This window comes from Sinohyriopsis cumingii, chromosome 15, assembly GCF_028554795.1.
Source record: "Sinohyriopsis cumingii isolate HCF-2022 chromosome 15, ASM2855479v2, whole genome shotgun sequence".
Lineage (NCBI taxonomy): Eukaryota > Metazoa > Mollusca > Bivalvia > Unionida > Unionidae > Sinohyriopsis > Sinohyriopsis cumingii.
Genome location: NC_142975.1, coordinates 100,675,856 through 100,692,560, shown reverse-complemented (window position 1 = coordinate 100,692,560; position 16,705 = coordinate 100,675,856). Strand labels below are relative to the sequence as shown.

Below are 16,705 nucleotides of genomic sequence, written 5' to 3'. Positions count from 1 at the left end.
TTCAGTACATCAGTCAAATTGCATGTTCGGCTCTGAGAATCAGTCTTCATTTTATCAATCAAAATGTATTACTTGTTTTGGCTTAAAGTTAGTAGTGTACTAGTACACATAGAGGATTGATTTTGGCTTTAATCACATTATTATATCACCCAAATAATGCCATGCATTACTCAGTCGTGCTACATATATCATTGAACAAATGCCATACATTACTCATTCATGCTACAATAATCATTCAGATAATGCCATGCCTTTCTCAGTCATGCTCCATATATCATTGAAGAAATGTCATGCATTACTCAGTCATGCTACATATATCATTCAAATAATGCCATGCACAACTCATAATCATATTACATATACCATTCAGATAATGTCATGCATTACTATGTCATACTACATATATCATTTAAATAATGTCATGCATTACCCAGTTATAATACACATATCTTTCAGATAATGCCATGCACTAGTCATACTCATGCTACATATATCATTCAAATACGGTCATACATTGCTTAGTTATTCTGTAGTCAACTGCAGCAGTTGGTTTCTGTATTGTTCCGCACAATCAGGGGATCCTTTGTTTTTTCTTAATGCTAATACTTTTTGTTTCGATTTGTTTAAAATGATTTAAAAGAATGAGATTGTTTGATGGCCTTTCATTTATTGCCCATTAGTACAAGTTACAACGCTTTTCTTCAGTGATCTGACTCAAGGTCTTATATATGAAACATTGTGAAACCAATAATTTAATCACAATTCAGGAGCTAATTTATTTCCCTAAAATACAAGTGAACATTAACAAAGATACAGTATTTCGAATTAAATCCCGAAAAATCATAAATGTCCTTTCATCACGTCCAAGGATTAATACAGAATCTTCTGAATGAATTCCAATAGTCTTGATTGTCCTGATATGGCAATAGTCTTGAGTGTCCTTATATGCCAATGATGCATTCCAAAATGTCATTGATTGAATTCAGGAAATTCCAAAGTAATGTGTTAATCTAAAAGTTAATAAGCACTCAATTAATTCTACTGAATAATTTCAAAATATATTCCTGATCAAATTATTTCTGATTTCAACAACACAGCTGTAAGCTCAGTAGAATCTTAGAGATTGATTTTATAAGGAAAGAATGCTTGTTTACCAATCTCACTATGTATATGTATACACATACCACTTTTCCTATGAAACAACATATTTTTTTTATTTCTTTGGCAAGCTAAGTTTAATTGTTAAAACGATTAGGCCTTGAACTCTCATTCTAGTAAATATAATCACAAACATGAGGTTGTCAAAATTCTATAATGTATTTTAGGCAAAAACTTCACATTTACAGATTACAGTCATGACAAAAATCTCCAATACACAATAAAAAGCTAATACTAAACTACTGCCATGATTTCTAAACAAATTTGCAAATATATTCATCCAAAGTCCAAATACAGTCATCCAATGTCCAAAAAGATTTTCATCCAATGTCTAGTTGGTTTCAAATTAAAAGAGTGCCCCACTGACATCCAATGGCAGCCATGTTGAAAGTCTTGATATCAGTTCTACTCTTGAATGGACTGTCATACCAGTATAACATTTTCATGAACAGACTTCATATGGTGCCATGGAGGCCATCTTAAAATCTTATCACTAGTCCTCTTTTAGGGATCTTTATATTCGCATATGATTTCCAAGAAAACATATTTCACTGTATAAAGTTGATCGTATATTAACATGATGCTAAACTAACGTCCAAAATGGTTGCCTTTATTCAAAACTGTATTTGGCTACAATGGATGGTCATACTGACATATGAACTGTCATTAACTAGGGGTATGGTATTGAGTATATCCGTGTTGCCTAAGTTTTGTTGTTTACATTAATTACATGTATACATTTTCTTACACTTTTAATATCTTGTATATATTTTAGGTTATTTGGTTAAACTTTATTGATCAGATATATAAGTCTACTTCTGTTATCGTTTTAATCTAAGCATTGTCGCCATCGTCTTTACTAGACATGGGTCATTTATACAATATATTCTTCATACTTCCTGTCTCACCTGCATAAATGGATATATATATATATATATATATATATATATATATATATATATATATATATATATATATATATATATATATATATATATATATATATATATATATATATATAATATGTATATATACATACATCATCTAAATGTTGTCATTGATAACCTTTCTGAATCCAGTCAAAGCACAAAGATAGATTCCCATCAATTGAAGTCTCAGCAGTCACAATATCCAAACTAGACCTCAAACAATGATGGTATGATATGAAATTACAAGTGTCCATGAAATTTGGTCTCGGTTAAAATAAGCTCCAGCAAGGAATAACTATAACTGAATAAACGCTTTCATTATCATCAAAATGAAGCAGAAGAGTTAACATCATTATTGTGGTCTCATGGCAGGCATCCATTTATGGATGCTGTCATCATTTGCTTCATTTTTGAGACAAGCCTTTCGCATGCATTGCACTACCGTCTGGTAGAGATAGGATGCAATGTCTCAAACTTCAAAGCATCTTAACATGCAGACGAGAATGTAAGGTGGACACGGATTATTAATTCCCTTTGTATTTTGCCCAGCAGATCTGATTAATATGCTAGAGATTTGCAAGGTGTCATTAGTAAAAATCACTTATATATTTTGCACTTGGCTTTTATTATATTTTCTATTTGATAACATCTACACATTATAGATTATCTGTTCTCAATGCACCCGATATTCAAACAGTAGATGGACTGGCTATTCATTTTCCGACCAGTCTGCAGTGTAATTAGCTGGCATCAGACTGCTGGGTTATTATACGCTTTGCACGCTGGTAACCTGTCTTTCTGTATTAAAATGTACATTAAATTGCTCATCACACAATTCATTGATAGACAGTTACAACTCCGTTGTCTTAACCCAACTAACAGAAATACATCAAACCTGTAAGTTTAGCAAAATCAACAAATAATTATTTTTTACAAAGCAAAACTTTAAGAGAAAAGTTTAAGAGAGACCAATAAGTTTAGTAAAATTAACAGATAATTTATTTCTCCAAATTAAAAACTAAAAGTTTAAGAGAATCTTATAGTATTGTGAACTAAGTGCCAAAATTTCACAAATGTTCTGTCACAAGTCCTAAGTTTAAAATGTTCCAAATGAATTATAATATTGAATGTGATGATGTACCAATATTATTGATGTATTGCCGTGATAAAATCCAGAATGACTTCACAATAATTATACAATAGTGCTTTAGTCGAAAAAGCTGAATGATCACTTTGTAAATCTAGTGAATAATTTAAATAAATTAATAGTCAAATTATATCTGAAGACTAAAGTAAATGATTCCACAGACTGATCATAAAACATAAATGAATACAATTTTGTTTAAATCATCCTGCATATAAAAATTTCACTTCACCTAAGACACAATATAATACGAAGGATGTGTGTCATTATGAATGGAAAAAAATCATAATTTATAAAAAGGTCATACCTTAAACCTAAAGATGAGTAAACATCTTTTTAAAACAAATGACCAAAGTACACAACACCCTAAGCCAAGGCCATACTGACAAAAATCTGCCCTCAATATTGGACCAAGGTCAAGCACACAAACAAGACATTACTGGAACATACTTCATTTAAAAATCAACATTCACAATTAGTTACGTATTTGTTAGGCCAAATATGTTCACAGCATCCTTAAAGAATTATTCAGAATGGTGTAGTAATTAGCATTACTAATTACATAAATGATTTTAACTGGTAGTGTGATAATGAAAAATATGCTTTGAGACAAATCAGTATAACCTCTAATCTGCACTATACTTTGCCTGCATGCGATCATATTTAATGTTTACTATTTGCAATCGAAATTTATTTTTGCATGGCCTACAAAGTGAACAAGTTCAAGTGAAAATTATTATATGCAAATATCATTCATGATGCTACATGGAATTAACAATATTATTTCCTGTCTCAGCACATACATATAAATCTTCATCAGTACAATAACATTCCCTGGTCAGACAGATGTGATAGGATTTTGTGTCTTGAAACAAAAAGAGAAATATATGTCATCTTAATATCTTTCACTGCATAAAACAAAGCTTTGTCATTAAAATATAATTCACTCCTCTGACATATATTATATGCCAGATCAATTAATAATGTTACAATGACAATGGTTTGTAGACTATTTCAAACATATCTGGTTTTTCGTTCCTGTTAAACTCTTTATGTCGAAATTCTGTGCAATGTCAAATTCTAGTTGATGAAATATAGTTCATTTATTGTTAGTCAAAAAAAAAATTCTTTGACACACACATTTACCACTAGCACATATAAAAGTACTGTTGATTGTTTCTTGTCCTCAAACTAGATCCATGCTCAGCCATTAAGTAATGTTTTACCACCATGATGGTATAAATCCCCACTTATTCAAAGGATAACAGGCATATTGTGATACAGTCCATCTGTAAAGATGTATTTACATATGGTTGTATTTGCTTAAATGAGACCAGAAATCAAACTTTTCCTTTTACGTATGTAATGCTCTACATATTTTAATTCGACTGTAATGTTTATGAATTAAATATCGTAAGCGGGTAGTGATTATATTGCGTGGAAGATACCACGATTCGGTAAATTGCTTAGTTTTTCCGAGTTTTGATGAGACGACAGATGACCTGGCCCCGTGATACAATACTAGCCAGTCCTCGAATGCAAACATAAACAAGGCGAGCGAGACGGACAGGAGGAGCCCTGATTTCATTTGCAAAGGTTGAATCTGCTGTTTGGTATAACAGTTTATGAAAAGTACTGGTCAGTGCTCAAATAATTTTTTTTAGGCACTGGTCCTGGGCTAGTGACTAAAATAAACTCAAGCCCTGACTGAAATTCCACAAGCCCGGGCAGTTCATACTGTTAACTCTCAAGCCGGGAGGGACAACTCCCGATTTTGGGGGTATTTTCTCATCTACATCCCGACCTTGTAATATCTCCAAATTTTGCGCAGAGAAGTCCCGATTATTACATTATGTCTGTCACTTTTCACTTCTCAGAACAACAAAGTCAACGTACATACATAGATATAACGTATGCAATTCACAAGTGCCATATTCTATATTGCCACTTGTGAATATTGTAGTCATACAATTAGTGCCGGATTTAGTCATAAGCTAAACAAGCTACAACTTAGGGCCTCACAGTCTGAAGGGGCCTCTCAACTAAGATTAAACATTATTCACGTACATTTCAGATGTTGTTAAACAATGACATTTGTTGTTGTTGTTGTGGGGTTTAACGCCATTTTTCAGCACACGATAGGCTATACATGGCGGCCAGTATTAATGGTTGAGGAAGAAACCGGGAAAACCCCAGAAAGAACCACCGACCCACGAGAAGCTACTGGCAAGCTTTCTCACATACCCACATTGGCTGAATCCGAGACTCGAACCGGAGCAGACAGAGGTGAGATGGCAGTGATCCGTAACGGAGAGCGCTTTAGACCACTCGGCCACTCGGGGCCCCTAAACAATGACATCAGTAGTATAGTAAAAAAAGGGTCACCAATTAGCTTATTTGAATAATCACTGTGGATGCTGTGAAATTGCGCCAGTTAACACCCGACATTCTACCTTATATGTAAAGTTTAATTACCAATATTAGATTAAAAGAAGGAATAAAACAAAATATAATATGCAGTATATTTGCCCCTAACGAACTAATTCAGAATAAATATTTTATTCAGTAAACATTGTTACATGCATTGCTACTTAAACCTAAGAAAATAAGGTGGGGCGTAAAACTTGGGAAAAACAGTTGCCACATGTATGGTAACGTGTGCCTGCAGATTTGAACTGTTAAAATGAAGTCCAAGGCATCGTAACTTACAACAAAATAGGCACCGTTTATTTGGCAATCAATTATTGGTGCTTACATACACAAACTGTCAAACATGGTTTTATTTTTTAAGTATGTCCGAAGGGCAGTCGTTTTCATACCATAAATGCAAGGATAAGTATTAACTGTCAATTAGTCAAACTGGCTTTATTGTTTGTGTACTTAAATCAAACCTTCAGCTATTTTACAATTTAGCCAGAGCTGACCAGAATATGGAAAAGAGGCTTGTCCCTAGGGGAATAATAAAGCGTATCACAGGGACAAATGCCACGTCCCTTGGGCGCTCGCACATAGGGGCAAGGTGATGGGGTCAATAGTCTCATGCCCAATTTATATTGTCAGCTAATTAATGTGAACCTTTGACCTATTTTTTTAATTGCTGTAATTTAAACTGTACACGGAAAAGTTTTGCATCAGTTCTAGTCGTTATAGATTACAATTTATACATACTTCATGTAACATGCATAGACTGAAAGTTTCTTTATTTTAATTTTGTCACTTCTGTTAAGATTACTGGAAAATGTGTTTTCTCGAAACACGACAAGTTTAGAATTTTATTTATAGCAAAGCTTCCATTGGATGAAAAGCAGATCTCAATTTTACCTAGGACAGTGGTGATTTCATTAGATAGTGCCATGCTAAAGCATTTATGTCAACATCTTGAAAATACATTTGCTTATTTCACCAGCGTGATCAAAATTTCCTCAGGAAAACAATTTTGGTTTCGACAAGCCTGACAAGCACCTAACTTTGAATACAAAATGGGCCCGAACTAGCATCAGAGGTGCCCCTGGTGTCGGGCTATCACATTTAGTATAGCACTGCTGTTGTAAATAAAAGAGCTGTGAATTTATTTTGCATGTTGTGGACACGTTCTAGACTTTCTGCTTATTTTCGTAACTCACACGTTTAACACTTTTCCCAGGATTTAAAATATTCAAAGGTATGTCTGGAACAGCGCCAAATTTTAGTCTAGGCCTAGCATTTGCGTATCCTAGAGCTGCCATTTTTTCAGGATTCCTCTCGTAACATTTCTTTGAGAAATGTGATGAGCACAGAGTGCTTTATGATGTTTGAAATCGACTCGCTTGCAGTAATGTATCCATACTTTCTTTGTGCCTTTATATTTTGGAAAAGAAAAGATAAATGTTGTCCACAGGCTTTTATTAATGTGACATTACACCCGTAATCAACGCAAAACGGTATTGCATTTTACTGTGGCAACTCCCACTTGGGATGCTGTAGTCGCTACTATGACGTCACATCCCGAAAGTAATCGAACAGGCAAGAACAATTTGCAAAGGAGGTCACGTAAATTCAGCTCCTAGAAGATATGCCAATATTTGAATATTGGCATTACAGTAGCAGATAATGCTTCCGAATAAGGTTTTCTTCCATAGCGTTTTTATTATTATTGTATCTTTCGATTGGTTTCTGGTCTCCTTTAAACCCTTCAAATGACATTGAGGACAGAGAACTGAAACAATGTCAGTCAACTCTAGCTAGTGTAATTTGTGCAAATACTTTGGGAATTTTGATTTCTCCCCTGTAGGTGTGAGAGTCTAGTATTTAAACAAAATGGCATATTAGACCAGTGTCCAAAAGCATGTCAGACAAGAATGTAAAGGTCTTACACTTGGGGACCCCTCCATCAGCCCATGTGGTCTGCCTTGGATGCATGCGGTTACTGGTTTGAACCCCGGCCAAGTCATACCAAAGACATCCAAATAGTTCTAGCAGCTACCTCACTTGGCTTTCAGCATTAAGAGGCTAGTGTTAAGAAAATAAAAGTGGTCAGCCTGGTGTCGGGATAACGTGTGCTTACGATATGATGCTAAACGACTGTGGCTGACGCTCCTGTGTTAGACATAACTATAAACTTCCTCAATTCAGACATCGCGATATGACTGAAATCTCACAAACACACACACACTTGTACTTGGGGTGAAATAATGATAAGAAAGCTTGGTTTCCTTGAGATTCAATACATTGTTAAGTTTACTGATGCTGTAATTAAGAAGTGGAGATAAAAGTAAATTACACATAGGTATTGATGATCATTTGCAAACTCAATATTTCCTTTATCATTTTTTAAAACATATTTGGAGAAAATCAACCTAAAGGTGTGATGCAGTATGATCCGGACTGAATGAAGTGTGATGTGATGTTACAGTAAAAGCTACACGTGTTGAATTGCTCACTGAACTTAGACACAAAGACACAATGATCCAATTCAAGAGTGCTCTTAAAACTCAATTATTTCGACTGCAAGAACAAACCTAAATCCTAATAACGTTTCCTATGTTTTCCAATTTCATGATGCTTTTTTGTAATCATATTATTATATGTTTTTTGTCTTATAGGTAGTGTCTAATGTTGTAAAGCGCTTAAAGCTTCTAAAGATTAGGCACTATACAAAATCGTCATTATTATTATTATTATAAACAAAATTGTAATACCTTATATTGTGACGTTTTGACTCAAAGTGCTCTTTTTATGATCCAGTTTGGTATATGGCTACCATTATAAAAGTCCATAGCAGTTATTAATTATTCTCTGGAAGCTTCATGATAGCAATTAAGGTCACACCATAATCAGGAATGAATAGACTCTGGTTGGGCAAAATTAGTATTATACTTTAAAACATCAATTTATATTTAATTTGAGATGCGTAAATGCGCATGCTGCATGACATGTATGACCTTAACTATATACAAGTTAATGATCTGTTACACTAGATCATTAAGATAACTGTTATGAAATAAAAGGGTCCTGGTCACATGTTTTTGTGCAAATGTTATTAGGAATTTTAAAATAGTTTTAAAAACGTTTCAGTTCTATTGCTACGATGTCTGCAATGTGGTAGTTTGTAGTGATGTCTAACTCGGTGGAATCATTATGCACTTCATGTCCCAACCAGTCACAGTATCCTGACTCCAGTCCAACTTACCATTATACGAACCTATTACTACTTAGCATCAAGTGAAGCAGCTGCTATTATCATTTTAATAAGTCTTTGGCATGACTTAGAACGAGTTCAAACCTGCAATCTTCCTGCATCTAAGGGAGACAATCCGGCCACTTTGGCCACTAGAGCAGTCTGACTTTTCCTGTTTTATAACCTCAAATAATGATATTATCGTCACATGATATTTATTGTTTTATAACCTGAAATAACAGGGTCATGGTCACATGACTTTCACTGTTTTATAACCTGAAATAATAGGGTTATGGTCACATGACTTTTACTGTTTTATAATCTGAAATAATGTCATTATTGTCACGTGACTTTTACTGTTATATACATATATTCTGATTTACATTGCAGGTGATCATTATCCAGTTGAACTGAAGATAACGGTTGGCATAGGCTTAGCCATTACAATTATTGGTTTCATTATCTGGATTGTGCTCTTCATAGTGAAAGGTAATTTTTTCTTTAATGGGTTCATATTTATATCATGTGAAATAGTATCAGTTCCTTATAAAGCGGTGACATGATGTACTGTTCTAAAGTCCGTGTAAAATCTCACATCGGAAACATGAGAGGTAAATTTTGATATCATTGACGTGTATTGAAAATTAATTCTTATGCACAACATAACATCTACCCAGAGCAATTAAAGGATATTATCTTATTGGACACAATATCATGATATTCTTAATTAGAGTACACATATATAACAAACATACCCTGTGTAAGGAGGTGGTGAAGATGTGTACTGTCCCCCATTGCTTAGAGTTTTCGGTTATCGTTATTAGTGTTGTTCCGATTACAGATGATAAACAATCATTGGTTGGTTTAGGAAATAAAAGGATAATCAGTTACGAATCTCCTAAAACAATTTTGTATAACGGAACCCTACTTCTTTTTAATTGCATGAAAACCACAAAAGGTTAGTACAACTCCTGGGTAAATGGGAAGCTGTATATGATTTCAATCAACAACAGCTGATCTGATTTATGTAAAATCATACTATACTCCACGTGTGCAAACTTTTATAATTAGGAACGTAGTAATGATTAAATGATTTTGCTGTGAAATTGTTGAGTTAATAGATTTAAACAAATTTTGATGATTTGTTTCAGTTTAGATGTACAATGATTTGTAATATTTGTCAATAATGACAAGAAAACAATTTCCTTCTATACTTTAAATAATATAAACATCACTAATTAATTAAAGGGTTTTGGGGAAATTGCAACAGTTTCTGATCAGTCATAAAAAGTGGATTTATTTAACAAAGTTGTAGAACAAAAAACACAAAACAATTATGAGGTTAAAGTATACATCGTTAAAAGAGATTACTCCTGTATATTTTTTTTGAACTGTTCAGCAAAGATATGACTATAACAAACATACATTTAAATGTGTTCTTTGTAACCAATTATAATGGAGTATCAGTTGGTTAAGTGAAACTGATTATCGATTGTGAAATTCAGACCAATTCCAATCACTAATCGTTATCTGGGAGATGATCAACCATTGTATGTTTTACCAACTCAACTTCAGTAAAACAATATAATAAAGTATGAACATAATGGATGGAGTAGGAGAGATCTGAGCAGAGATATTGAATAGAATAACATAAGTAAAACAACAGTTTAATCGATTACATAAATATAATGAAATCGAACATGACAGGTGAATTATTGACTTTCTCTCAGAAACTTTTCAAAATTATGTGAAATTCATTTGGCACTTCTGTTATACTGATATAACACATTTCACCATATTACTGAGTGACTGATCAAATTAAGATTACTGGCCTTACTGCATCAACTGGTGCTCTCCGTCCATTCCAAATCGATGCTGGTCATAGGTCAGCATTTCTGTATTTATTTCCTTCTCTCTCTCTCTACTAGCCTCTTCGAGTCGTCAACCTCTTTTTGCATACTGTGCTATTTTCCCGCTGTGCAATTCAGGTGTGCGCAGAAACTATTTTCTTTCATCTAACATAAAAATACATGTATAGTACCCAACCTAATACATGGCAGAGTCCTTCTTCTCTTGGGTTCAAACACCATTCCCACTCTCTTGCATTATATATTCTTTATCATAACTCAAAACAACTAGCTGATATGGTCACTTTGTCATCTAATACACACTCACAACCACATTATCATAAATCAATGTCTAGCTAGCAGCTGCTGACATTCTTCCTGAGAACATGACATAATTAAACTTATCAGATAATGTTACTACTCTGCCGTGGCTATAAATGTACGTGCTGAGCTAAACTAGTCGGCATGCTCCCTCAATTCTCGTTGAAGAGAATTCCCAACATAATTACACAGGAACTAATGGACTTCACGCCTTGTCTTCACTACATTACTTTGCTAATTAGCGATTCCTTTTCAGACGCAGTAAACTGAATCTACATCATACATCATTAAAGACAGGTAACTTACATATTAACACAATTTGTGTCAGAAGATATACATGAAATCTTAAACTACATGATTTCTCTTAGAAGCAAGACAAACTCAGTCAAATCAATTACATTTGTATGATATTCTTACAATACATCAGTCATAAAACATGCGCAATTATTTCTGAACTTGAGAAAAAAATTAAGCATGACTTTAAATTGAATAAATTCAATAATAATTACAAATTTGCATCAATAAATATACATTATATGTAATCGAGACTAACGTTGCCGACCTGAGACTCTCGCTTGCTTATCAATCAAGAATTCACTCTACCCTTCTCTCGATACAGATTCCTAAAAATCCATACCTCTTTGTTATCTTTGCAATTTGTTCAACAAGAGAAATTACTTATTACTTTTCTTTGAGTCCCTCAGACTTTATCTGTCTGCAGAATAACTTCGACTGCCTAATATTGCAAGTGGATTATTTTAAAACCCTGAATTATTTCTGAGAACATGCACACCCTCATTTAGCTCCGCCAATCAGGATTACCTCTTTACTTGCCAAAAATCACATTTATTCCGATCAAAGATAGAATAATCCTCTCTAGTCTGCCATTGTAAATAAATATTCTAGAAAAATATCATTTTATGGCATATGTTTACCTCATTGGACATAAAAACCTAACATGCTATAATTACTGACCACTTTTATGTTTGGTTGCATCATGCATAAAATATAAATTATAAAGTGTGCACATGTCTGGACTCTTCATCCTAGCCTGTGTGATGAGAGGTAAACAATTGCCTAGACTATGATTATGTCCTTGGAACTTTACATATGCTTACTCTGTGCAGACATCTCAAGAGAGAATGATAACCTATGCCTTCAAAGTGGAGAACTTTAAACATAAACAATTTGGTAACTTCTTGAAAGCATATACATGTACATACACCTGCTGTAAACATGGCTAAAACCTTAAGAATATGAGGCTTTGCCTCAGTAATTAGGCTACCTAAATATTAAACTTTAAAGGCGCTGCACTTATGTTATGTCATTTAAGTTAAGGCTGTAGTGTTACGCCTGCATCTGGTTAATTATTACTTCTATACTTGGTGATAGTTCAATAGTTAATGGTGGATATGCGGTCAGGTTAATCATTACACTTAATTTGCTATGGGCATTCACTGTACTATGAAATATGGTCAAACTTCTTCACTTTATGAATTGAGTAAAATATGAAATTCAAGTTTTAATTGAATTCCTTTAGAATGTTAGGTTTAAAATTAACATTGCATCACATAGCATTTTTAAATGTCCATAGCTGGCGAACACATGTATACATCCAACACCCCAGGGAACACTTAGAAGGACAGCAAAGCTATGGTTTTCAATTAATGTTCACAATAGAAAATACAAATTTGATTTTATCTCTCAAATCACAAGAAAATCGTGTTCCACCTCATAACCATGTGGCAAATATAGCCACATTCATTCCTTTACATGTTTAATACTTTTTTAATTAAATCTAAAGTGAAACTACTTTACAGGATCAAATGCCAAACAATGCTGATCATTGTATTGCTTTTGTTAAAGAGCTAAAGGACTCTGGAAAATGTATGTTGCATCAGAGTACGTTAGTTTTCAATGGTGTCATACTATTGTATCATAATCATCACTGTCCATTCATCCGTTGATTTATCTATGACATATCAAATGAGCTCGAAAGGTTATACATGTATAATGTTTTACGTCAATAAGCAAACTGTTGACTTCATAGACGACCATGTGATTGGACTCAGGTGTGATTCAGTAATGATGAAAATGAGAAGAGTCGTCTTAATAGCATGAGTGCATCTCTTTAGCTTCACTGTGTGTGTGATACAATTTCTTGTTCCGGGACTTTTTTAAATGACATTCATCTTTTATTTTAGCATTTATTTCTATAGTGTAATCCAACCTAATCCAAATTGTTCAATTTGTATGCATCTTCCATTCATTTTATATTATCGTCTACTGGTCGGAGACGAGAAACAAATATGGTATGTGTGGATTCATATCCTAGAGAAGCACAATAGACCATGTTGTGATACTTGAAACATTTGTTAGAGAACCATCTATAAACAAAGAACATAAAGTTGACTTCTGTTTTCACTCACAGAAGGACAGCATAGTAAATAACAAATTCAGTTTTGGTCCAAGAGATTATCTTTACTACAACTTTCTCAAAAATAGAATCTCCGAGTTAATGTTCGTGCATCCCAACCACAAGATCTGGTGACTCCAGGGCCATCAGATACTTTGCTATCCGTAAAATGAAACAGTATTTGATTTAAGATAGGAAAATGCTTAAAATTGTCACAACTGATAGTGTAGTATTTGGACTCGTATTCAGATTAGCATGATACGATTGTGTGGATCCCTGGGACATTTTCTGGAGGTGAAGGCTATGTAACTATACCTTTTGTTGAATTTTTGTACACACAGTATTTCCGTCATATTCCAGGTTCTGTCTTGTTCAATAAAATATATTACAAGGCTAATTTAGATACTTAAGGTGTTATGTTTTTAATCTAGATTTTAGAAGAGAAAATACGTTTATGTATAATTCTCTATATTCTCTTGATAAATTGAATAATTATGTGTCTGTGATAGAGGAGTATATATTAATTTGCTGTTAAATTTAATGACATTAATTTTGGTTAAATATAGTTCTAAATATCCTAAGCCACTCATTTCCAAACGGTTACAGTTTAGTCTGACATGCACCTAAACAAGGAAGCCATTACATTGGCAGGATTGTGTGTTTGTACTTAAAATACATCAGTGATAGCAAGTTTTCCTTAATAGTCAAACATTTACTTTAATGAAATTTGAAGCTCTCTTAAAGTGTTTAAAACTGCGTTATGTAATTACAATATCATGTGGAATTAATTTGTTCATAAGCATATATTTTACAAGCAATTTCTCACTTAATAAAGCATTTTGGAAATTCTTATACACATACAATGTTGCAAAAGAGTGTCTGGAGAGGGGATACATGGGTATAATGTGGTTATAGAATTTTGATTTTGTGCATTTTGGTATGTAGAATTGGGTTGTATAAATGGCTGCATTTAACACAATCAGACCACATGTTTAGCTCTAGAAAAGGTCTTCAGGGAACGCTTTCTCTGAAATCCACTAGGATCCTTTACAAGCTAAGATCAAACATAGTGCACGGAGTAGGACATGAAGAACACAAGTCTAATAAAATATGAGAGAGAAAAAAGAAAACTTCTGATGTGGCCAATACCCACAAGGCAGTTACATCAAATTAGCCCCTACAATAAATCTGTCACAAGAGACTATTTAGATAAATGTTGTGCCTTAACCTCAACTTATGGTCAAATCAATAATGGTGATAACATGAGATAATAAGGTTCTGGTCACATGATATTCTGAGTTGTATAACCATAAATTATAAGTTTATGGTTGTATACTTTTTAATGTTTTCTTATTCTGAAGGGTGATAAATTTATATTACAGGTGGTAAGTTTTGGCTAGGACTTGGAATATGCTCTGTCATTAAAATTATTGGCTGCATCATCAGTATTGTGGTTTTGGCACTAAAAGGTAAGTTATTTTCTGGAATGACCTCCAATTAAAATTATCTGAAATATTTTTCTTGTAATTTCTTATTAAGCAGTGCTATGATGTGCTGTTCTAAACACTCAGGTTGTTCCGAATATATGGTCATAGACTAAATAATAGAACAAGGTGAAACCATCATGTTTATTAAAATTCAACAGATAATTTATTTTCCCAGAACACAGTGAAAATTTAAATGGAACTCGTGTATAATGAATGAAAAATCCGAAATTATCCTAAAAGTACAAATGTATAAAGTGTTGCAATTTAATTGTGGTATTAAATTTGGTGATGTATTAGCATCATTGAATGTGCTAATGTGTCAGCAGTCTTGATGAATCACAATGATATACTCCAGAATGCCTTTGAATGAATTTACAATAATGTCAAAATAATGATTTAGTCCAAAGTTCAGTGAGCACTTTGCAATTGCATTGAATATTTTAAATAAATCTCTTAATTTATAACTGAACACAGGTAAAATTAAACCTGATACCACTAGAAAGATGTTAAAATTGAAATGAATAATTCTGATGTAAATAACTTCATATAAATCCCCACTTGACCGTTTCAGAAAATAACTTCATTATCTTAAATGAAAGTGATCCTAAACTGTAAACAAGGTCAGTTCTGTTCACTTAAAAGTTAGCAAATCAAGCTGAAAAAAATCAGATAGACCATGTAATTACCAAGGGAAGAACCAATGTCCTGAACTCAGATCCAAATAAGAATATTTACAAATATTTCTTACAATCTAGTCTCATGTCATGGACAAAGGTTAACTATGTAATATGTTGTTTATAAAACAACCCTTACAATCTACAACAATGGACAAAAGATAAACAATACAGACATACATAACCGGGTAAATCCGTCAATTAGAAAATTGCACAGCATAACACATCTACCCCGCGGGATATTACCATGTTAGACATTATAGCCTGACATGCTATAATTAGCACACACGTATAAAACACATACCATGTATGATATTGGATTACTTGACATAGTGCCCTCATGATGCTCTAATAAATGCATATATATATATATATATATATATATATATATATATATATATATATATATATATATATATATATATATATATATATATATATATATATATATATATATATATATATATATATATATATATATATATATGCTGAAGGATTTTATGGTACCATAATGGACATTAAACTCTAACATGCTTTAATTACTGCAGACTGCTATTTTTGGTTTGAAAGAAGCATAAAACATATAAATTACGAAATCTGCATGTTCTTCATTGGTTGTAATGCCTGCATTATCTGAGGGAAGCTTTGCCTAGATCATGACTTTTGTTGTTGAAACTTGTCATGATGGATATATTGTGTCTTAATACCACTTAATTGTGTCATTTAATTCAATCACAAAGCCAAAGTTAACGTCTTTTAGTCGGTGCATCCATATTCAGAGTGAGAATATACCTTTAAAGTGGAGAACTCAAAACAATCACAATGTTGCATATAAATCTGCTGGGAACATTGTTTATGACATTATGTTAAAGAACTCATTAAGATGAGCTTTAACCTCAGTAATTCAGTTACCCAAGTATTACATTTTAAATGCACAGCAGAAAGAGGGGCGAAAAGACCCAAAAGGGCAGCCAGACCAGGTAAAAAAAATTATGCAAAAAAGAATACACGGAACTGCTAGAATGACTGACACATGGTAATATAATCCATACGTAACATATCATGATGCTTTT

At 33.1% G+C, this 16,705-nt stretch overlaps 1 protein-coding gene across 1 annotated transcript in view; it reads left to right on the top strand.

Moving 5' to 3' along the window:
• Nucleotides 1-16,705, top strand: part of LOC149782387 (uncharacterized) — a 184,813-nt gene that overhangs the window by 114,177 nt on the left and 53,931 nt on the right. The window contains exons 7-8 of the mRNA XM_089935125.1: nucleotides 9,278-9,376; nucleotides 14,854-14,940. Of these exons, the coding sequence (XP_089791251.1) occupies nucleotides 9,278-9,376; nucleotides 14,854-14,940 (186 nt within the window). The remainder of the gene's footprint in view (nucleotides 1-9,277; nucleotides 9,377-14,853; nucleotides 14,941-16,705) is intronic.